This window comes from Gouania willdenowi, chromosome 4, assembly GCF_900634775.1.
Source record: "Gouania willdenowi chromosome 4, fGouWil2.1, whole genome shotgun sequence".
Lineage (NCBI taxonomy): Eukaryota > Metazoa > Chordata > Actinopteri > Blenniiformes > Gobiesocidae > Gouania > Gouania willdenowi.
This window is the reverse complement of record NC_041047.1, coordinates 38,145,151-38,167,531: the sequence shown is the minus strand read 5'-3', so window position 1 is coordinate 38,167,531 and position 22,381 is coordinate 38,145,151. Positions and strand designations below refer to the sequence as shown.

General features: G+C 40.1%; 2 protein-coding genes across 4 annotated transcripts; one reads left to right on the top strand and one right to left on the bottom strand.

Moving 5' to 3' along the window:
* Positions 1-1,392: 1,392 nt before the first annotated feature.
* On the bottom strand, positions 1,393-3,892 carry LOC114462125 (tubulin alpha chain-like). Its single transcript, XM_028444784.1, has 4 exons — positions 3,803-3,892; positions 3,434-3,656; positions 2,472-2,620; positions 1,393-2,389 (listed from the first exon to the last, which is right to left on the bottom strand). Exons 1-4 carry the CDS (start codon positions 3,803-3,805, stop codon positions 1,412-1,414), a joined length of 1,353 nt encoding a protein of 450 aa, XP_028300585.1. The 5' UTR covers positions 3,806-3,892; the 3' UTR covers positions 1,393-1,411.
* A 245-nt stretch (positions 3,893-4,137) lies between these two features.
* Positions 4,138-14,510, top strand: LOC114462127 (homeodomain-interacting protein kinase 2-like). Of its 3 annotated transcripts, XM_028444787.1 has the most exons (10): positions 4,138-4,399; positions 6,126-6,290; positions 12,281-12,456; positions 12,549-12,725; positions 12,847-13,028; positions 13,151-13,274; positions 13,398-13,517; positions 13,605-13,697; positions 13,865-14,034; positions 14,129-14,510. In XM_028444787.1, exons 3-10 carry the CDS (start codon positions 12,292-12,294, stop codon positions 14,304-14,306), a joined length of 1,209 nt encoding a protein of 402 aa, XP_028300588.1. In that variant the 5' UTR covers positions 4,138-4,399; positions 6,126-6,290; positions 12,281-12,291; the 3' UTR covers positions 14,307-14,510. The 3 variants fall into 3 exon arrangements, with proteins under 3 accessions (XP_028300588.1, XP_028300589.1, XP_028300587.1); XM_028444788.1 differs by lacking the exons at positions 4,138-4,399; positions 6,126-6,290 and adding an exon at positions 10,363-10,421; XM_028444786.1 differs by lacking the exons at positions 4,138-4,399; positions 6,126-6,290 and adding an exon at positions 11,150-11,227.
* The last annotated feature ends 7,871 nt before the right edge of the window (positions 14,511-22,381 follow it).

Below are 22,381 nucleotides of genomic sequence, written 5' to 3'. Positions count from 1 at the left end.
ACTTGCAGGTGGAGTCTGGCACGTTCAGCTGGGAAAGCTTGTCCTGAAGGAGAGCTGGGATTATAGTGTTGAAAGCAGAGCTGAAGTCCACAAACAGGATCCTGGCGTAGGATCCTGGGGAGTCCAGGTGCTGGAGGATGAAGTGGAGAGCCAGGTTTACAGCATCGTCTACAGACCTGTTGGATCTATAGGCAAACTGCAGGGGGTCCAGGTGGGGGTCGGTGATGTCCTTGATGTGGGAGAGCATGAGGCGTTCAAAGGACTTCATGACCACAGATGTCAGAGCGATGGGTCTGTAGTCATTAAGTCCTGTGATCCTCAGCTTTTTAGGGACAGGAACGATGGTGGAGGCCTTAAAACAGGCTGGTACAGTGCATGTCTCCAGTGAGGTGTTAAAAATGTCTGTGAACACTGGAGACAGCTGATCAGCACAGTGCTTTAAGGTGGAAGGAGAGACAGAGTCCGGTCCACAAGCCTTACGGGGGTTTTGTCTCCTGAAAAGTCTATTTACATCTCTCTCTTTGATGGAGAAAGGTGTCTCTGTGGGAGGGGGGGGGGAGGGGGGAGATGCGGATTTTACGACAAAAACAAGACAAAAAGGTGCGCACCAACACACCACAGCAGCCATCCGCGGCGCCTTCTTGATTTAATATATATACAGTATATATATCTATTCAGGAGCCACTAAATCAGTGTTTTTCAACTTTGGGGTCAAAACTCCTTGTGGGGTAGCCTGAAATTTCTGAAAAATTAGAATAGATTTTTGAATTGTTTTCTCTCTTTTTAATTAAATCAACAATGTTAAAAAAAAAACTATATTTCCATACTTTCACTTTGTGAATCTAGTTCAACTTAAATGCAGTAAAACTAAAAATATCTGAAGTCAAACGTGATCAAAAACTATATCTAGAAAAAATGTCTGGGGTCGCCAGAAATTCTAGATCTCAAAATGGGGTCACGATCCAAAAAAGGTTGGGAACCACTGCCCTAAATACTGTTTCTTTACAAAAATCAAACTCATCCATTCCCTCATTATGCTCTATAGTTGTTTTTAACTAATTTTCTAAGCAAAATGTTGTATTCGGACAAAAGGGGATACTTGGATTCAGAAATAAGAGAAAGGGGGTACTTGAGCCAAACAAGTTTAAGAACCACTGGCCTAGGGTATTTATTTTTTAAAGTCATTACTTATTTTTAAGCCAGAATTTCTTAAAATATGAGTCAAATGTCAATATTTACAAGAAACAATTACTTGAGAAAGCCACTAGAGGATGCTGTAAATGATTACAAGCTCATTTCATTTTATTTTTTTATTTTAATTCATTTTATTAGTTTATCACTTCAGAGCAAACAGTTGGTTGAACAATGCACTGATGACAAACTTTTGGGGTGTGCAGTTACATCAAGCCCTTTAATATTCTTCTCCTTCCTCTCCCTCATCTTCCACACTATCAGCGCCAACTTCTTCATAATCTTTCTCCAGGGCAGCCATGTCCTCTCTGGCCTCTGAGAATTCTCCCTCCTCCATTCCCTCTCCAACATACCAGTGGACAAAGGCTCTCTTGGCGTACATGAGGTCAAACTTGTGGTTTAGTCTGGCCCAGGCCTCAGAGATGGCAGTGGTGTTGCTCAGCATGCAAACGGCCCTCTGCACTTTGGCCAGGTCTCCTCCAGGAACCACAGAGGGAGGCTGGTAGTTGATGCCCACCTTGAAGCCAGTGGGGCACCAGTCCACAAACTGGATGGAGCGTTTGGTCTTAATGGCTGCAATGGCAGCGTTGACGTCTTTTGGCGCCACATCACCTCGATACAGCAGACAGCAGGCCATGTATTTACCATGGCGAGGATCACACTTCACCATCTGATTGGCTGGCTCGAAGCAGGCGTTTGTGATTTCAGACACAGACAGCTGCTCATGGTAGGCTTTCTCAGCAGAGATGACCGGGGCATAGGTGGCCATTGGGAAGTGGATACGAGGGTAAGGCACCAAGTTGGTCTGAAACTCTGTCAGATCAACATTCAGAGCTCCATCAAAACGAAGAGAAGATGTGATTGATGAGACGGTCTGGCTCATGAGACGGTTAAGATTAGGGTATGAAGGGTGCTTAATATCAAGGTTCCTCTGGCAGATGTCGTAGATGGCCTCATTGTCCACCATGAAGGCACAGTCTGAGTGCTCCAAGGTGGTGTGGGTGGTCAGGATGGAGTTGTAAGGCTCAACTACAGCAGTGGAAATCTGGGGTGATGGGTAGACAGCAAACTCAAGCTTGGCCTTTTTACCATAGTCAACAGAGAGCCTCTCCATCAGCAAGGAGGTGAAACCAGAGCCAGTGCCTCCACCAAAGGAGTGGTAGATGAGAAATCCCTGCAGGCCAGTGCACTGATCCGCCTGTAAAAAAAAAGCAATAAAATCCTTATTAGTTTTAAGATTAGGTTTTATTTCCTGCAACTTTCATTTCTTTTAGCTGTACCATTTTACGAGTCCTATCCATAACAAGTTCTATGATCTCTTTCCCAATGGTGTAGTGTCCTCGGGCATAGTTGTTGGCAGCATCCTCTTTTCCTGTGATGAGCTGATCTGGATGAAACAGCTGACGGTACGTTCCTGTTCGCACTTCATCTATAGAGAAAATCAAAGCAGTAAAGTTATGTAGTTTCAAAATAATCTAATGAAATACACAATTCAGAATAATCTTCAATACATCAACGTTTTTTTTTAAAAAAAAACATGACTTATTTAATTGGTGCAGTTTTCCTGATGTTTAGTCACAGGCCCAGGGCGCCATCTGCTGGAAGGGGGCCAAATAGCACCACATTTCTTTTTTTTTTAAATGATAATTTAAAAAGGTATAATGAACGTGAAACACACCCTTTACAATCACTGTACATGTTTTCTCCTAATTGAATATTAATACTAAAAACCTGTAACTTTATATGTTAATCTTCTGCTCATATTTCTATTTATTTTATTCTAATTCTTGTTCTATTCTATATACAGTAATTATATTATGTTGTTTGCACATTGTGTTCTTTGATTTGATTAGTCAGTAACACAAAACCTAAAATCAAACAGGAAAGTAGAAATGTCCTTGTACTGAAACTGTATATACTGTATTTTAACTTTTGATTGCACTGTTTTACATTGTTTTTGGATTTTTGCACCATTGTTGTTATTGTTTCCTTGAGACATTTGCACTATACCTGTAAGTGTTATGTTGTATTATTGTAATTTTAAATTTTAAAATAGGTTGTATATTTTTTCAATGGGTTTGTTGTATCACAGAATTGCATTGTTTTGTCTTGACATTTAAAAGAAATGATAATGTGTTCACAGTGATTCCAGTATAAAGAAGTATTCTGTGTATAGTTATAAGTTTGTTAGTCATAGTTCTGATATAATCATATAATAATGAGTAATGATATGATTACAAACCGATGACAGTAGGCTCCAGGTCTACATAAAGCGCTCTGGGGACACGTTTCCCTGTCCCAGTTTCACTGAAGAAGGTGTTGAAGGAGTCGTCTCCTCCTCCAGATTCCTGGTTTGAAAGCACCTGTCCGTTTGGCTGAATCCCATGCTCCAGACAGAAAAGTTCCCAGCAGGAATTACCGATCTGGACTCCAGCTTGGCCCACATGAATAGAAATAATCTCACGCTGCAGAGAGAAAACAATATATCAGGATCCTGGCATCACTTAATCATGACATCAGTTGGTCATATGCTAATTTGTTCATTGCAAAATCTAATCATTTGTTCAATTATGAATATAAAGCAGATGAAGACAATGAAATCCTGTCTTACCATTGTTTATCTTTCTTTTTAAATGCTCAGGCTTTGGAGAGAAGTTGTAGTGTCAGAGAGAACTTTAACTATGCGTTTCTACACCGTGTACTGTGAACTACACGCACTAAGTCTGACGTCATAACCAGTACGTCATTGCGTTCCAATAATGTACACATTACACGCAATGACGTACTGGTTATGACGTCAGACTTAGTGCGTGTGTACACACACGCACTAAGTCTGACGTCATAACCAGTACGTCATTGCGTTCCAATAATGAGCAAAAAAATGCCCGGATGTACACTATGGCCGTGTTGTAAATGTCTTTTTTTTTTACTTTTTGCGTTAATGTCGAAGATGCGACTGTAGACTTAGATAAAGTTATAAAAATATTCACAGATTCAGCTTTTCCGGACCAATAACTCATCAACGGAACATTGCTTTTACAAAACCGAGACCTCGTTACAATCACAGCAAGGTGGACTGAACGTTACAAGCGGATTTTCCTCAAAACGAGCCGTTCTCCGCTCTTGGTCATTTATATTGGCCTCTACGCGGAGCCGACTGTGGCTGGAATAAGCAGGGACCGTCTGCAAATTACAACACCGGAAAAAGGTACAAAAAATAAAAACCAATAACTTCACAAAGGAAAGTGGTAGTGTCATAAAACTTACAGCACACATAGTTGAACTTTTCTTGATTATACTACAACACTTAGTTTTAATAAATATTCATGTAATTTTAGTGATTTTTTTCATTAAATAAGTACTAAAATATGCAATAACTGTACTATTACATGTTGTAGTGTAATCAAACTCACAGCACACATAGATAAACGCTTCATGATTATACTACAACACTTAGTTTCAACAAATGTGCTTTTATAACATTTTAGTGACTTTTTTTCATTAAATAAGTACTAAAATATGCAATAACTGTCTTACAACATTTGGTAGTTTTATTTTTTTTTTGTTTTTTCTCAGAGCACACATAGTTAATCAAGAAGAGTTCAACTATGTGTGCTGTGAGTTTGATGACACTACAACATGTTACTGAATGAAAAGCTGAACCTGTGAATATATTTCTAACTTTACCTAAGTGGTTCCTCACCCCTCCTGTTCCACTGATTGCTGGGCGGTGACTCACACATTTTATATACGGGTCTGGCCGCACTGTGTTAGTGTTCCTCTGCTGTCAGAATACCGCTGTTGCGTCAATGCGGCTGTTTTATTTTTATCAGCAGCCTATGCTCTTTAGACTTTGATTTATTTTGTATTTCTTTTGTGTGCATTGACATTCTGTTGGAGATTTAATACTTTGTTTATTGATTTATTTGCTCCTTCATTTGTGTTCTGATTTCAATTTCAATTATTTCGTAGTTCCTTTGTATTTGAAATTTAAATATTTGTTTACTGATTAATTGAATTTCATTTCTTTTGTTTGCGTTGATATTCTGTTGGAAATTTAATTATTTTTCATTTGTTTATTGATTTATGTGATCCTTCATTTTTGTATTGATTTGAATTTGATTTATTTTGTATTTCTCTTGTATTTGAGATTTAATTGTTAATTGTTGATTGAGTTCAATTTATTTCGTAGTTTGCTTTTGGTTATATTGTATTTTGTTATTTCCATCCATCCATCCATCCATTTTACCGCTTTTATCCGGGGCCAGGTCGCGGAGGCAGCAGTCTCAGCAGAGATGCCCAGACCTCCCGATCCACGCACACCTCCTCCAGCTGTTCTGGGGGGACCCTGAGGCGACTCCAGGCCAGCTCAAAGACATAGTCCCTCCAGTGTGTCCTGGGCCTACCACGTGGCCCCTTCCCAATAGGACATGCTTGAAACACCTCCTGAGGGACGCGACCAGGAGGCATCCAAAACAAATGCCCGAGCCACCTCAGCTGGCTCCTTTCAACGTGAAGGAGCACTACTCCGAGCTCCTCCCGAGTGACTGAGCTTCTCACCTTATCTCGAAGGGTGCGCCCAGCCACTCTGCGAAAGAAACTCATTTCGGCCGCCTGTATCCGCGATCTTGTCCTTTCGGTCATTACCCAAATCTCATGACCATAGGTGAGGGTAGGAACGTAGATCGATCGGTAAATTGAGAGCTTTGCCCCCCAACTCAGCTCCCTCTTCACCACAACAGTCCGATACAGCGACCGCATCACTGCTGACACCACACCAATTCGTCTATCTCAATCTCACGCTCCATCCTACCCTCACTCGTGAACAAGACCCTGAGATACTTGAACTCCTCCACTTGTTATTTCTATATTGTTTATTGTTTAGTGAGTGTGCTGTGTGGTCATTTTATGGTTCTCCTTTGCCCTGTGGACAGGTGCTGTGGACTCCGGTTGGCGACCCAATCCCTGGTGTGTGTGTGCGCAGTGTCACGGGTGATTGTATGATTTCCTCGTCCCTCCTTGGTTTTGGGCCTCCGAGGTAACCCAGCACTGTCCATTCCCCTCTGCTGGCCTTGTCTAATATTAGGTATCGATAGCAGGTGAGCTGCTTTTAACACTCATTGTAATAAAGATTATTTGTACTTCTGAACACTGTCTCTGGCCCCGTGGTTAATTTTGAACCTGTGTAGCCTTTAGTCCACATGTTACAACTGGTGATAACTTCCTGGAGTGAAATTCCCCAGGTGGCGTTGTTCAGCAACCAGATTGATTATTTTATGATCCTCATCTTGCCACACAAACTTTAACTCATATTCAAAACACAGATGATATAAACTCCCCTGCCAAAAATATATGAAGGTAGATATGTTGCAAAATGGGATTTAGGTGAGAAAAGTATTTGTGCATTTGTAGCTGCAGAATTGAGAAGTTATAACCGTAGAATTGTGGTTATAAACAATAACTGGCACAAGTAATACAGAAAAAAAAACAAAAAACATACGAGTAAATGTTTGGTTACATGTTTGCAGCTGTCATTTTATTTTTGTAATATCAGTCTACACATTTGGTAATATTTTTTCTGTGACTTCACATTCAGATCATGCATGTGTGAATATTTTCTTTGGGTTTAAATTGTAATTCTACAGGTTTACATTTTTTCCCATCATTTGTCTCGTGAAAATCATTTCACACGTGGGTTAATTTTTTATTTATTTTTTAACACAAGCTCACATCACATTCAACAAGTTCTCCCATTTTGCAACATATCTACCTTCATAAAAATACACAGCTCCAACATCTGCAATAATATCAATGATTCATGTAAAAAAAATACTTTGAGTCTTTGTGCAGTGACTCAACAGAAATGTGAACCTACCTCAAAATCTATTAGCTAAATGTTGCAATATCAGCTCATTTGTGGTCCCTACAATAATGTACTGATGTTCTAGAACAGTGGCTTTCACACTTGTTTGTACCCCCTTTTTCTTATTTCTGAATCAAAGTACCTCCTTTATCCGACTCCAACAATTTGCTTAGAAAACTATTTAAAAACATCTATAGAGCATGATGATGGAATGAACGACTGATAACACACATGTTAAAGAATCTCATTTTGTAAACAAGTGGAAATACACATTATTTAGTGCAGTGGTTCCCAACCTTTTTTGGATCGTGACCCCATATTAATATCAAGAATTTATGGCAACCCCAAAGACATTTTGTTTTCTAGAATTAGTTTTTGATCATGTTTGAGCTCAGATATATTTTCACTGCATTTTAGTTGAACTAGATTTATATTTCACAAAGTGAAAGTATAGAAATACAGTTGTTAAAGATTGTGTTGTTTAAATTTAATTAAAACAAAAACAATAATATATTAAAAATCTTATTGAATTTTTCAGAAATTTCAGGCAACACCAAATAAACTCCAGGTGACCCCAAGGTTGAGAATCAATGATTTAGTGCCTCCTGAATACATTTATATCTATAGTTTTCATCATATCCAGTCATCTCATGTCTGGGGTGGGACCAAGACAGACACTTTATTTGTTCCACTCTCTTTCTCTCTCAAGTAACCCCTGTAGTGCCATCGCGTACCCTTAGGGGTACACGTAACCTAGGGGGTACACGTAACCTAGGGGGTACACGTAACCTAGAGGGCACCCTCCTAAAAGTGCAGGAATCACAGGATATTTTAAACCTTGGAACAAATTACCTATGGACCTGAAAGACATGTCAGCATTACGCATATTTAAAAGATCTTTAAAATCATTATTTTACCAACATTAATGTATATATCGTGTTTTCTTAATGTATTTACTGGTGTAACGAACACGTGTCAATCACCATGATGGAAGCTAATGGGGATCCAATGAACAAATAAAGCAATAAACATGCATCACAAAGATTTAAAATAGACCCTGATTTCTTATTTGTAATCATTGATCAGCTGATCAAAGGTTCAAGTTTCAGTAATGTGTAGCTCTACTGTTCCTGTTGATCACAGTGCAGGGCACTATGTCTGTTAAAACTTATACCACAGTGATTTTCAAATCATAATGTTTCATGGTATCAGAGTATAGGGTATAGTTACTGCAGTACTTTATAAATGACTTTTTTCTTTTTACTGTCATAAGGAGTGAATGTTATAGAAACAATAATTAAATACACATTGTGTCTCTGTGTCAGACTTTCAGACACTCATTCACAGTTGAGATATAAACCAGTAATGTACTGTTGTGGCCACTAGACGGCGGTGTTTCTCCACACATCAGCTGTCCTTCTTTAGGACGCACCACACTGGGTGAACTAAACACACATTCTAATATATTATATTGATAATTCATCACTTATGTTTATTTTGCATTAAAATTTTCAACATATTTGAAATGTTATTTTATGAATTTTTTTTTAAAGTTTGGATTTAAACATTTTTATTTATTTATTTTTTACTTTAAAAAGGTGTGTCTTATTACCAGTATTTGAAGCTATTCTATATTGTATTAGTCCTTACTTTATATGCCTGTGAATCTTGACTTGACTTTAATTGTATTTAAAGCACTTTGAAATATCATTATTATATAATTATCATTAGTCAGTATAAGAAAGAACAGCAACAATTTTACCAAGAACAACAATGATATATAATATTAGGGGTTGGGGCTGCTTGGGGCTTCCTCGGATGTGTGTGTGGGGGGGCGGTGGCAGCCTCTCTTGGGGGCATCTGGGGGATTGCTCGGCCGCGGGGGGGTTGCCTGGGGCTCCCTGGCCCCCGCTCTTTCTGCTGGCCTGGCTGCATCTGCGGGCCCAGGGCAGTTCCTGGGTTTGCAGTAGCGTTTTTTTTTTGCACATATACTGGTCTACGATTTCTGGCACGCCTTGGGATGTGGGATAAAACTCATACTGGGCTTAACCTTAGACCCGTTAATCCCAAATACCTGCTTTAGGTACTACCATTCACTCATTCCCCCTGTTCACAGCCACCACCATTATAGCTAAGCTTCACACTTGTCACCATACTGGCTGGATTACACAACATAATAAGCACAATTTATTCTACAACCTCACATCTCACCCTCACTGTAAAACAGTCTATTCTTCCCCACCTTTTCTATTTCCTGCCTTGAGTCTCTCCTCCCTGCTCCCTTTCCCCTCCCATTCCCCCTCCCCCTCCACTTAGGTGTAACACTGCTCTCCCTTTTTATATCCTCCCTATAATAAAAGACTTCTTACCCTTCCTTAGGGAGGGCTGGTGATGGTCACAATTAAGCAATAAAATAAATCAATGTATTTTATTGCAATAACAAAATATGCATCGCTGTCTCATAATGATTGCACTTCCTGTGGTGTTGACCTTTGACAGCATGTGCAGAGAAGTAAAAAAAAATAAATAAATAAATAATAATAATAACATTAGGGGTGTGTATTGCATGGCATCTGGCGATATGATTCTTACCCCGATACATAGGTTACGATACGATACGATTTATCCCGATATTAAAGTATGAGGCGATTACTGTGATTTCTTTTTATATATGACTTAAAAAACAACTAATCTGTAAATGTGTACACCTTTATGAGAACATTATGTATGAAATATGCTTTATTGGCATATTTTACACTCAAAACATTGGCTTTAACATGCCATGAGCCAACAACTTCAAATAAAAACCAACATATAATCTGCCTGTGGCAGAATAATGTGATATAGCAGGAAGAGCTCCTGAAAAATGAGACTATTTATTACTACTTAATACTAATTTACTGTAAAAAGTAACATGGCTCATACTGAGTGTACCAACAGAAAGTTAGGATGTTCTACACATGCAGTTAATGCAGAGACAGGACTTCACATATCAAGTGGATTTGCAGGCCTGCTGGTTTTTTTTCTTTTCTTTTTTAACCCAAACTTTAGAAGTGACAGAACAAGATGTGATTTCCATGTTTGTGTGGGTCTTAGTGTTGAAATACTAAATGCATTGATGAGTGTGACAGACTAAATATATTCTATCTCTAAAGTGAGGCATCTATTATCAAAATCAGATCTGGAACTGTTCATACACGCATTTATATCATCTCGTATTGACTATTGTAATTCTGTTTTTACTTGTTTTAATAAGTCAACCCTAAACAGACTCCAGATTGTTCAGAACGCTGCTGCCAGACTTTCAACTGGTGCTTCTAGAACATCCCACATCACCCCCATTCTTGCTACTCTGCACTGGCTTCCAGTTAAGTTTCACATAAAATATAAAATATTAGTTCTCACGTTCCGAGCAGTACATGATCAGGCCCCTAAATATATCTCGGACTTGTTGTGCCCCTACTCATCGGTCTTCAGGTCAGGGTCTCCTAAAGACCCCAAAAACTACATTTAAAACCAGAGGAGACCTGGTGTTCCAGGCTGTAGCTCCCAGACTCTGGAATAACCTGCACCAGTCTCTCTGGGAGCTCAACTGTGTGGTCACTTTTAAAAAACTGCTGAAGACCACATTTTACAGAAAAGCTTTTAGTTACTGGATTTTAATTTTTATTTATCCTTTAATGTTGCTGTTCTTATGATATTTATGCACTCTTGTTTTATTATTCTATTGTGTTGCACTTGTACTTTTACCACAACTCTGTACAGCACTTAGTGATTTTATCTGCAAAAAGCGCTTTATAAATAAAACTTACTTACTTACTATTATAGAACTGGGATAACCTATATGACAATCAATGAAACTATTTATTATCAGAAATTAAGCAACTGCAAAAAACTAAGCTGACAGGAGGGAAAAGTACTGAATAATAACAGCATCAATAGAAATGTAATATAGAAAGTATCCCAAAAAGTACTTGAAATTGAACGGTTACCGTGGCAGCAAGATGAAAGAGACTCAAACAAAACTAAATCTTCAGTTGCTTCTCTCACTGCAAGTGGTGAAGTAGCAAAAACTCTCTCTGAGCATCTTTGCATCAAAAAGTAAAACAATCAATTTTTGTGAAATTTGAAAGGTTAAATTGTAAAAACCTGAGAGAGGAATGGCTGCTGCAGGTAAGACACAATTTACAGACAAAATATGAGGATTAATTTTAATCTGCTCAGTAAGATGAAAGAAAAAATGTAGTCATTGAAGGAATTACTGGATTTTCTTTAGGAAAAAAAAAAGATTATTATAATTAATACATTTTTTTTCCAAAAAAGTACAGATTATACTTAAAATAATTCTTGAAAAATAAGTTTAATATCTTATGTAGATGATACTGTTTGAAGTGTGAAAAAACTCTGTCTAAGTATCTTTGTATCAGAAGTAAAACAAGCTATTTTTGTGAAGTTTGAAAGCTTCAATTATAAAAACCTGAGTGAGGAATGGCTGCTGCAGGTAAAACAGACTTTACAGACATAATATGAGAATGAATTTGAATCGGCTAAGATGAAAGAACACTGTAGTCATTGAAGGATTCACTAGATTTTCTTTAAAAAAAACAAAAACAGAAGTACAGATTGTCATTATTAGAGAATACGTTTACTCTGGTTTTAATATATTAAAAATACTTTTCCTTGAAAAATAGGCTCAATATTTGATGTAAATGATACTGTTTGGAACACTTTGTGGGAGCTTTCAGAATCAAAGATGTGTGTGCATATCTTTTTACTGTAAAAAGTGCTCAGTGTACCAACAGAAAATTAGGATGTGCTACACATGCAGTCAATACAGGGACAGGACTTCACATGTACAGTGGATTTTCAGATACTGTTGGATTCTCTATCATCTTGCAGTTAGACAACCTTTCACTTTCAAATAATGTCAATAATCTGTTTCCTATATTGTACATGCATGTATTCAGTGTGGACAAATGAACTTAAAGTACTTAATACTGTACCTAACTATTTTTGAAGTATCTGTACTTTACTATTATTCTTGAGGGATATTTTTTCATTACGTTTCTATTGATGCTCTTGTTACTCAGTACTTTTTCCTCTTGGGCTTTTTTTCCAACCCAAACTTTAGAAGTGACAGGACAGAACAATATTTCCTTCTTTGTGTGAGCATTAGTGTTAAATTACTGAATACTAACCTTGTGCCCTGTCATTTCACTTTGACAGCACATCCTCTAATGGTAGGGCATGCCCTCCACAGCCCCTCCACTCGATACACAATCCTAGAGTTTATCGGAGAAGGTAGCTTTGGGAAAGTTGCCAAGTGTCGTGCTCACAACAGCAGCAAATTGGTGGCAGTAAAAATCCTAAAGAAGGAGTATTTTCAAGATGTGGAGGACGAAGTAAGTGTTTGGTGCCTTCAACAGAACTTTAACTATGAATTTTTGGGGTAAAGTGATATGAAGGTGATCTAACTGTCCTTTTTTCCCTCCAGCTGTCAGTGTTGAAGACCATCAGCTCTCTGAATGCTGACCACTTCAATCTGGTCACATTCTATGAGCAGTTTGAATACCTGGGCTATAAGTGCCTCGTCTTTGAGCTGTTGGACGTGGATTTGCTCCACCTGGTTCATTCACTGAACGTCAACCACATCCGTCCTATTGCAAAGCAGGTATGAATCTTTTTGTTTCTTGCTGATTGATTAGGAAAGCCTTGAGTTCAAACCTGAGCTTAAACAGCTCCATAAGAGGAACTCCATTCTCATCCTGTCTTTTCTCATTGTGTCCCTGCAGCTGATGATGGCATTACAGGGACTCAAAGCTGTAAGAGTAATGCACACTGACATCAAGCCAGACAACATTATGATGGTCAACATTGATGAAAGTCCATTCAGTGTAAAGCTCATTGATTTTGGAATGGCTTCTCCCATCTCTGCCGCCATGCCCGGGCTCAGACATCAGCCCATCGGCTACAGGTATGAGGATGTCACCCTGAATGACTTATGGGTTTTTGGAACAAACCTGTGTTATTATAGTGTTGGTACTTAATGCTAAAATATAGAGTTCTGAAGTATATTTCATTCATTTTGCTTCACAGGGTCCCAGAGGTTTGTCTTGGCCTTCCTTACTCGGGGGCCATTGACATGTGGGGAGTGGGCTGCACGCTGGCATTCCTCTTCCTAAATGACAACCTCTTTCCTGTCCACTGTGAATACCTCATGGTAGGTCGTCTTTTCTATACATCATCCCTCCATTCATTTAATTACCCATGTGCTCTTTTTTACAGGTATAGAAAGTGTTGAAGAACTGCCCCTAATGTGTATAATTGTGTGTTTTTTGTGCAGATGCAGAGCATGGTGGAGATGCTGGGAATGCCATCAAAGTACCAGCTCCACTTTGGCTTATACAGCAAGAGGTTCTTTTGTCATGAGGTGGATGAATTGGGCACAAGATGGAGGCTGCTGGTAAAACATAGTTTTTATTGTTGTTGAACCTTGACTGTTGCCCTAAACTTATCTTAAACCCCTTATATTGTCATTGTGTTTCCTCAGACACCAGAAGAGTACACCTCTAGGAACAGAAGACAAGCTGAGGAGTGGCCCGAATATCGTCCACATTTGTCATCATTAGATGACCTGCTCTATGTAAGTGTTCTCTATGACATTTGAGTACAAATACTTAGAGATCTCTACTTTAAAATCTAACCTACTTCAGACATGTTTATAAGCTGAATTTACTCACCATTATCGTTAACATGAGCAAGAGAGGTATAAACTAGTGTATTGACCAAACTCTATTTTATTTAATCCAGATGTCTGAACTAGGGGACAATGAGACGGTAGAAGACAGGAAGGCCTTCATCGAGTTCCTGAAAGAACTGTTGAATCTGGATGGGGAAGAGAGAATCTCTCCCATTGATGCTCTTCAGCATCCCTACATTACAGGGTCATACCTGAGCCAGGAGCCAGACAACAGAGAACAGTGAGTAACTGCACTGTGAAAGCGATCACGCACATGAAGGTCATTTTGTTGTTCTTTTGAATTTTGTACTAATCTTCTTTTATTTTTCCTCTAGTCAAACCGAGGCACAGGTCATTGAAGAACATTCACCTGAAGATTGGGATGCCGAGTACCCTCTTAATAATGAAAATGGCAACTGTGGACGCATTGTGGTACAATTACCTGAAGATTGGGATGCCGAGTACCCTCTCTTCAATGAACACAACAAATGTGGACTCATTGTGGCATATTAGCCCAAAGATTGAAATACCAAGTACCCTCTCTCATGCAATTGGTAAATGTAGACATTCTGAGTAGTATTTTCTTGTTCTTCTTTGTATTTCTTTGTAAATTTGTTTATTTCAATGTATTTTTTAAGTAACTGTATTGAATGAATAATCTTAGTATATTTTTTTATTTCATTGTATTTGTAAATAATCCTATTGCATGAATTTTTTAGCCACATTTTTACAATAAATATTTATGACTTACCTGCTTTGTTAATGTTTTCATAGTTTTGACCCCTTTCTCAAACATTTTCTTTTTAGTTCTTCGGGGAAGTCCCTGACATTGTAGTGTGCTAAAAGTTCTGCAGAGCTGCTAAATCTCCTGGAACAAAATGAAAAGGGGCTTTGTTTTTATAAGTCACTAAGGGTTATGGCATATTGCCCAATACAATGTCGGCCTCAAAACTAATTCCAAACTCCAACTTGGTAGCATGATCTCAACTTCCTCCTATGGTTACCAGGAGTCCATGTGGCCTTTGTCCTGTCTATTCACCTCATGCAATTCTTCAACAATAATGTCACTGATATAATAATAAATCATATATTTAGAATTGGTAAAACATTTGTGATGGAATAAAATCTGACAAAATATTAATAATTTATGAACAGTCGTAATAATTTTGACTCTGTCCATAATCAGTTACCTATGGAAGAGCTCAGCACAGTACAAAAATAATGAAAAGGGTCGGCCATGGGTGTAGCTAACAAAACTGCACATCAAAATGAAAAAGGGCCTCTGCTCTCTAAAAGGTGACAGGGATTGCTCTCCTCTATCACCCACTGAATATATCAAATATGATGGAGACAATTAGGACCTGAATTATAATTAGGGCATTGTTCGCCACAAACAATCAAAGTAGTACTTGGATCAATTATTCACTGTACAGGTGCAGCAGATCTCTCAATCAATCAATCTCAATCTTTTATTTGTATAGTGCCAAATCATAACCAATGGTATATCTCAAGACACTACAGTAGAGCAGTCTTAAGGACGGACTCTTCATTTTATGGATACACACATATGCATATATACGTACATACACATACATATGTATCCCACACCCAACATGAATTCATCATGGCGGCAAAGAAAACCTTCTGTTAAGCAGCAGGAACCTTGTGTGGATCCCATTCCTATGATGAACAGCCATCCACGTTATGCTGTGTTGGGTGTGTGCAGAGGAAAGGGTGTAGACAGAGTTGTTGAGACTCTGTAACTCCACACTGAGGATCCCACGGACCTGCAAGACAAAAGCCAGAAGGAGTACAGGAGCAAACACACAATGGAAGAAGCAGACATAGAGGGAGTGTTAGAGAGAGGAATGGGACCCTCTCCGGTCCCTCTCTAACCTAAATGACCTCTCTCTTAAAGGGGACATATCATGGTTTTAAATCCTTCCTTTTTACATATAAATCATACAGTTGTGGTCTATATAAAGCGGAACTGCAATGCTTGGGTCTGAATTCCTCATTATTATAGCTCCACAGGCACCTTTTCTACCCCTTTTCTGATGTGCTTCTAAGAGCAACTCCATATCCCGCCCCCTCTTCAGGTGACACTCGGTTCAACTCCACCCTGCTCGGCCATTTTTGTAGTTTGATAGAAGAGATACGGCTATGTAGCGGCGCATAAACTTTTTATTCAGAGGTTATTTACAAAATGCCAACAACAGAAGACTTGTCCATCCAGCCTTACATGTTCCAGCCAGAGTCGGACCCGGCGGAGCGAGATGAAAATGAAGATGATGAACCTGCAGAACCCTAACAAGTGAGCTAACACAAGCACCGAGTTAACGCTAGCGCCAAGCTAACGTCACGAAATGCATTTTAATAGTCTTTTCAAAGACAAAAACGTCAAAATGAAGTGACTAATGAAAACTTTAGACTTAAATAAATCACGTAGGCCATATCATCAAGGATCTAAAACGAGCACACAGCGCAAACATATGAAGTCTGAAGACAGTGCAACTGCTAAGCAACTGCTAATGCTAACAAAACAATGACAGGGACGTCTTATCATCACACTTTTTAGCGTTATTTACAGCTTACCGAAGTGCTCTGTTCGTCTTCTCCAAAGATAGAAGGAATTGAACCCTCAATCAGACAAAGTCTTTTTTCAAATCCTTCTTTATACTGGTGGAGGTTGCAGAAGCAGTCATCCTTGAAGTGCTTCGCGCGCACAAAAATGACCTTACCCACAGATGTGGGTACATTTCCGTGAAAAATAAAACTCAACCAGGCACTTTGAAAAGGTTCTGATGCTGGGAGACGGTGTAATGATGCGTGTGGGTTCAAAAAACGTAATAGAGAATAGAAAAATCGAAACAGATTGAAAAATATGAGCAAAACAGAATATAAAGATATCTACGGAGCACCTGATTTTTTCTGTACTTCTAAGCACTCTAAATATACAACAAAATGCATTTAAGGGCTAAAAAAGTGGATTTAGCATGATATGTCCCCTTTAACGCCCTCTCCATCCTCTCTCCAACCGAGCATGCCAGACCCCCCCGGCAGTCTATGCCTATTGCATCTTAACTATGAGCAATGAGCTGGTTCCTAACTAAAAGCTTTACCAAAGAGGAATGTTTTGAGCCTAACCTTAAAGGTAGAGAGGGTGTCTGCCCCCCGAACCGTGGTTGGTAGATGGTTCAAGAGAAGTTCCTGAGGTCCTATATGTGTGAAACAGTTTAGGTTAGGCCTATTTACATTTAATGGTACAGCAGGCCCAGGTGAAGGCAGGGAGTGGCTATTTTTATCTCTAATCTTATGAGTTTTATCGTTAAAAAATGTCATAAAGTCCTCACAGCTGAGGGCTAGAGGAATCATGGGCTCAATTGAGCTCTGACTTTGTGTTAGCCTGGCTACAGTGCTGAAAAGGTACCTTGGATTATTTTTATTTTCTTCAATTAGTGAGGAGTAGTATGTAGATCGAGTTTGTCGTAAGGCTGTCATGTATTTACTATGGCTTTCTTGCCAGAGTATTCGTGACTCCTCTGTTTTATTGGAGCGCCACATTCTCTCTAATTTACGGGTTGTTTGTTTGAGTGTGCGAGTTTCAGAGCTAAACAATCCGTGTATCATTCGTTCATTCGTTTTTCATTATGTAACAAAAACATGAAAAACAAAAAAAAACACTCATTATTTGATATTTGTTTCCAAAACCAAAATGAAAAAACAAAAAACGCCTTGTTTTTCAAATCCAAGCTCTTTTACTTCGGTACAGAAAACGAAAAACGGAAAAAAAAAAACATCTTTATTAATTTTCTCCATTACCGATTTGCCAAAGTACGTGACCCGGAAGTGTCATCTGACGCTAACGGCTATGCTAACGACAGTTCGGCATGACAAGATCGCTGCTTCCAGCTGTGCATCCAAAACGTGTCCTTTTTGCTTTAGCAGGTGTTGAACACAGAACCTCCTCACGGACATTTAGGAGGATTTTGAGACTCCTAAGTGTTGCAGAGATAAAGATGTCACAGAATGTGTAACGCTTCACTTCCGGGTCACGTACTTTGGCAAATCGGTGATGGAGAAAACAAATAAAGGTGTTCGTTTTCAGTTTACCATTTTCTGTACCGAAGCAAAAGAGCTTGAATTTGAAAAACAAGGCGTTTTCCATTTTTTTTCATTTTGGGTTTGGAAACAAATATCAAATAATGAGTGTTTTTTTCGTTTTTCATGTTTTTGTTACATAATGAAAAACGAATGAACGAATGATACACGGATTCTAAACCACGGCGCTTTCCTCTGATGTTTAATAGTTTTTTCCCTCAATGGGGCAATTGAGTCCAAGGTGGATTTTAATAGACTAGCAGAGCTATCGACAAGCAGATCCAGTTGAGTTATAATTAATATCATAGTTATTTATTGGATGGTGCACTGAATTTAAGGCAGCAGGAATGGCCTCTTTAAATTTAGCCACAGCACTATTGGACAGATTTCTACTCGTAACTATTTTATTGCACAGTGCGAGATCCTCTTGGACAGAGATCGACAAACTACGGCCCGCGGGCCACATCCGGCCCGTTGGTCTTTTTAATCCGGCCCGCCGAAGCCAAAATAAACAATTAAAACACAAACAGAATCGTCTACTCCATCATGTATTTCCTCAACACCCGTGGGAACCATTCTCCTATTCTCCGCTTACGCCCACCCTTTTCCAGCCTCCCAGCCATTCAACACGCAGAACACTTGTAAACAAAGACGAACATTGGCAGATAAAGCTGCACGTAACAATGATGCCTTCATGTGCATGGGAAACCACAACACTGTTACACATTGAATAAACTTAATGTGGAACATTACTCATTAACATATGACCCAGTCCGTTACAATATCATAATTATGAAAGCATTTATTTGACTTTGTCCTGTAATGCCTGCCGTCCTACTAGGTATGGACAGAAAATGTAAAATGAGGAAGAAAGATTGAAGGCATTGCTACCTGCTACAACTAATAAAAGAAATGCAGTAAAGAAACCTGATGTCAGAGTAAATTCCTGTCAAACATCTTCTGAGTGGGTCTCTCGTCCTATCAAGTACAGGACAGTTAAGAGGGTACTTGACAGTAAAAAACCGCTTGTGGATTTACCGAAGAAGGGAAAGAGGCTCCAAGGAGATCCAGTCCGACTCCAGATCCAGTCCGACTCCAGTTCCAGTCCGACTCCGGTTTCAGTCCGACTCCAGATCCAGTCCGACTCCGGTTTCAGTCCGACTCCAGATCCAGTCCGACTCCGGTTCCAGCCTGACTCCTGCCCAGTTCCAGCCTGACTCCAGTTCCAGTCCGACTGAGCTCCAGTTCAAACTCCAGTGGCAGGCAAACAGTCAAGCTTCAGGCACATCCTAATCTCAGACAAGATGGCAGAACCAGTGTCTGTGCAGCAATTAAAGGCCCTCAGAACAGTGGCCAAGAGACAGTTGACAAAGATTGTAAATCGTGTCGGAAGGACATATACCGAGATGACTGTGGAAGAGCTTGAAGAAAGTTTCTTTAAACTGACAACTGAGGGTGCAAAGATAATGGACATAAACAATGACATAGAGGCCAAACTGCTTGCTGAAGTAAGAGAAGCTGAACAACTTAGTCCTGAGCAAAGAACTGACTTGGCCAGGACAGAAGAGGAGTGTCAAACCAAGCTAAAGGAGACCAAAAGCCTACTGCAAGGGAGATTGTGGGCGGACTTTGAAGAAGCAGAGGTGACACTGGCACTGGAAGCTGCCGAGAAAAGAAACCAAAGGTTTACAAGCACCCAACCAGGCACGAGCAAAGAGACCTATGATTTTATGGTAGACCATCTGGAGCAGCTTTTAAAGACGGCAAAGGCAACCTTCCAGAAATGGTATCGCTGGACTCCCCGTCCTGAAGCTAGGGACATCACCCAACTGCTAAGAGTTCTTGAGCAGTCCCTCCCAGAGTTGGTGTCCAGGAAAGCTGATTACATTCAGGCTAAAAGGGAAGAGGAAGGAATAATGTCTATGTTTGGTCAGACTGCTTCATTCACACCAGCCATTAGACTGAAGCCAACGTCCCTTCCAAAGTTTACAGGGAACAAGCGTGACTTCTACCGCTGGTGGAAAGAGTGGGACGCTTTGCAATCACAAGCTGAACCATCAGGATCAAAAGAGGTCAAGAAGTTCCAGTTGCTCGACAGTTTGGAAGACAAAATAGTCCGAGACCTGCGGCTCTCGTCCTACAACTCAGCAGATGACATTGTTCGGGTGCTAACTAACCGCTTTGGAAATCGCACGGCCATTGCTGTTGAGATAGTGGAAGAGCTACAAAGGTTACCACCCATTAGGAGTCAACAGCCAAGAAGAATTATAGATTTGATTCAAGCAGCTGAGAAAGCCCTGAGTGATCTGCAGGACCTTGGTGATACTGGAGCCATAAAAAATCCCTTGACAACCAAATCTATAGAAAGTAAGCTTCCTGATGGACTAAAAAAAGAATGGTTGCTGTATGCTGCTGAGAAGGGAAATGAATGTACTCAAGAGAATCGTTTCGACAACCTGTTGTTCTTCCTAAAAAGCCAAGAAAGTATTTACAAACAGATGGATCAGCTAAAAGATGATGAAACCAGTCGGAGAGAGACAAGGTTGAACCTAGACAAGCCAGGACCAGAGCTACAGGGTCCAGTAGCAGTGACACCTTGTCAATATGCAGACTCTGTGGGGACCCAAAGCATTCCAAGAAGCTGTACCATTGCAAAAAGTTTCGATTCACGAAACCTGCTGAGAGGGAAGACAGTAAAGAGGGCCGGTGCATGCAAAAAATGTCTAGAGGTCCACGAAAGAAGCTATACTTGTTAACCTGCCTTCCTATGCCAGAGGCCAGAGTGTGAAAATCGGTCAAACCATCACTACAACCTCTGCACAAAAGCTGAAAAAACTCCCAGAACGAGCAATGGTAGCACACCAAGGGGAAGCAGGTGCACAGAGGCTCAAGAGGTTTTCCTGGCAAAATTGGCACCTGATCTCACTCAGCAATGCAAGAACGCTTTCTGCAACACAGTGTCTAGGACCCTAAACTCTAAGAATCAGTCAGATCTACTGGAAGACCAAGGTGTCCAAGAAATACCTGTCATCGTGATGATCTTGGAGGTGACGGCAAATGCAGGTCAGAAGATTGGCACATTGATAGACCTAGCATCAGACACAAATTATATCACCCACGCGGCAGCAGAGAGGCTTAATTTACGGTGCGAGGATGTCACACTGATAGTGCACGGAGTTGGAGGCATGAAGACCTTAGTGAAAACAAAAAGGTGTCTCTTGAAAATTAGGGTTCACTCCATTCAAGGAACCATAACTTCCCACCAACTGCTATGCTACGGTCTTGACAGTATTGCTGGAATCCAGCAACATGTCTCAACAAGACAACTGGCACGTTTCTTCCCAGATGTCCATCCTGATGAACTGAGAAAGCCAAAAAGGATAGATCTCCTCATCAGTCACAAGGAAGGCAGACAGGTCCCACAAAAGATTCAAACCATTGGTGACCTGGTGCTGTGGGATGGCCCATTGGGGAAGACAGTTGGTGGTGCTCATCCTGGGCTCTTTGAGCAATCCATTGTTCAGGCCCACACCTCAAAGACTCACTTTGCTCATTCAATGAGGTCTGCTGCTGTCAGATATGAAGAACTGATAGATAGCTGCTGCCCACCAGAGAAGTCCTGCTTCACTTCAAGTCATGACTTCTTGAAATGGTGGAGATGGGAGAGTATCGGTGCAGCATGTGAGCCCAAGTGTGGTGGTTGCCGCTGTGGGAACTGCCAGCCAGGCGGTAAAGACATGACCCTTGCAGAGGAAAGAGAGCTGGAAGTGGTGAAGAATGGACTTTCATACATCCCCAGTGATGAGCACAGCAGAGATCCACACTGGCACAGCAGCTATCCGTGGTTGGCAGACCCAGCAATGCTCCTGAACAACAGGAAAGGTGTCGAAGCCACATTTTTTAGAAACGGAGAAGCAACTCTCAAGGGATCTAGAGTGGAAAGCTGCCTACACCAAGTTCATGAGATGATTGCCCGTCAAGCCGCAGTGAAGCTGACAAGAGAAGAAATGCTTGCATGGTCTGGCCCTGTGTGGTACATCAGCCATCTCATTGCACCCAACCCGCACTCTGTCACCACCCCAGTTAGACTTGTTTGGAACAGTAGCCAGTGATTTAAAGGCCTAAGTTTAAATGATCTCTTGATGAAGGGGCCAGACGTCTTAAAGGGGACATATTATGCTAAATCCACTTTTTTAAACCTTAAATGCATTTTGATGTATACTTAGATTGTTTAGAAGCACAGAAAAGTTCAAATTAATCTCTTCAGGTGCTCCGTTGATATCTTTATATTCTGTTTTGGTCATATTTTTCAATCTGTGTCGATTTTTCGATTCTCTATTACGTTTTTTGAACAATAACGTCAGCGGAACTGCCAAATTAGGACATCGACTCCAGGCCCAACACTTCGAGCAATCCGCCATTTTTATTTCTCGCTTTTATTTTGTAGTCCAAGCTCCAGGATGCAGAAGTTACGAGAGGAGAAATCA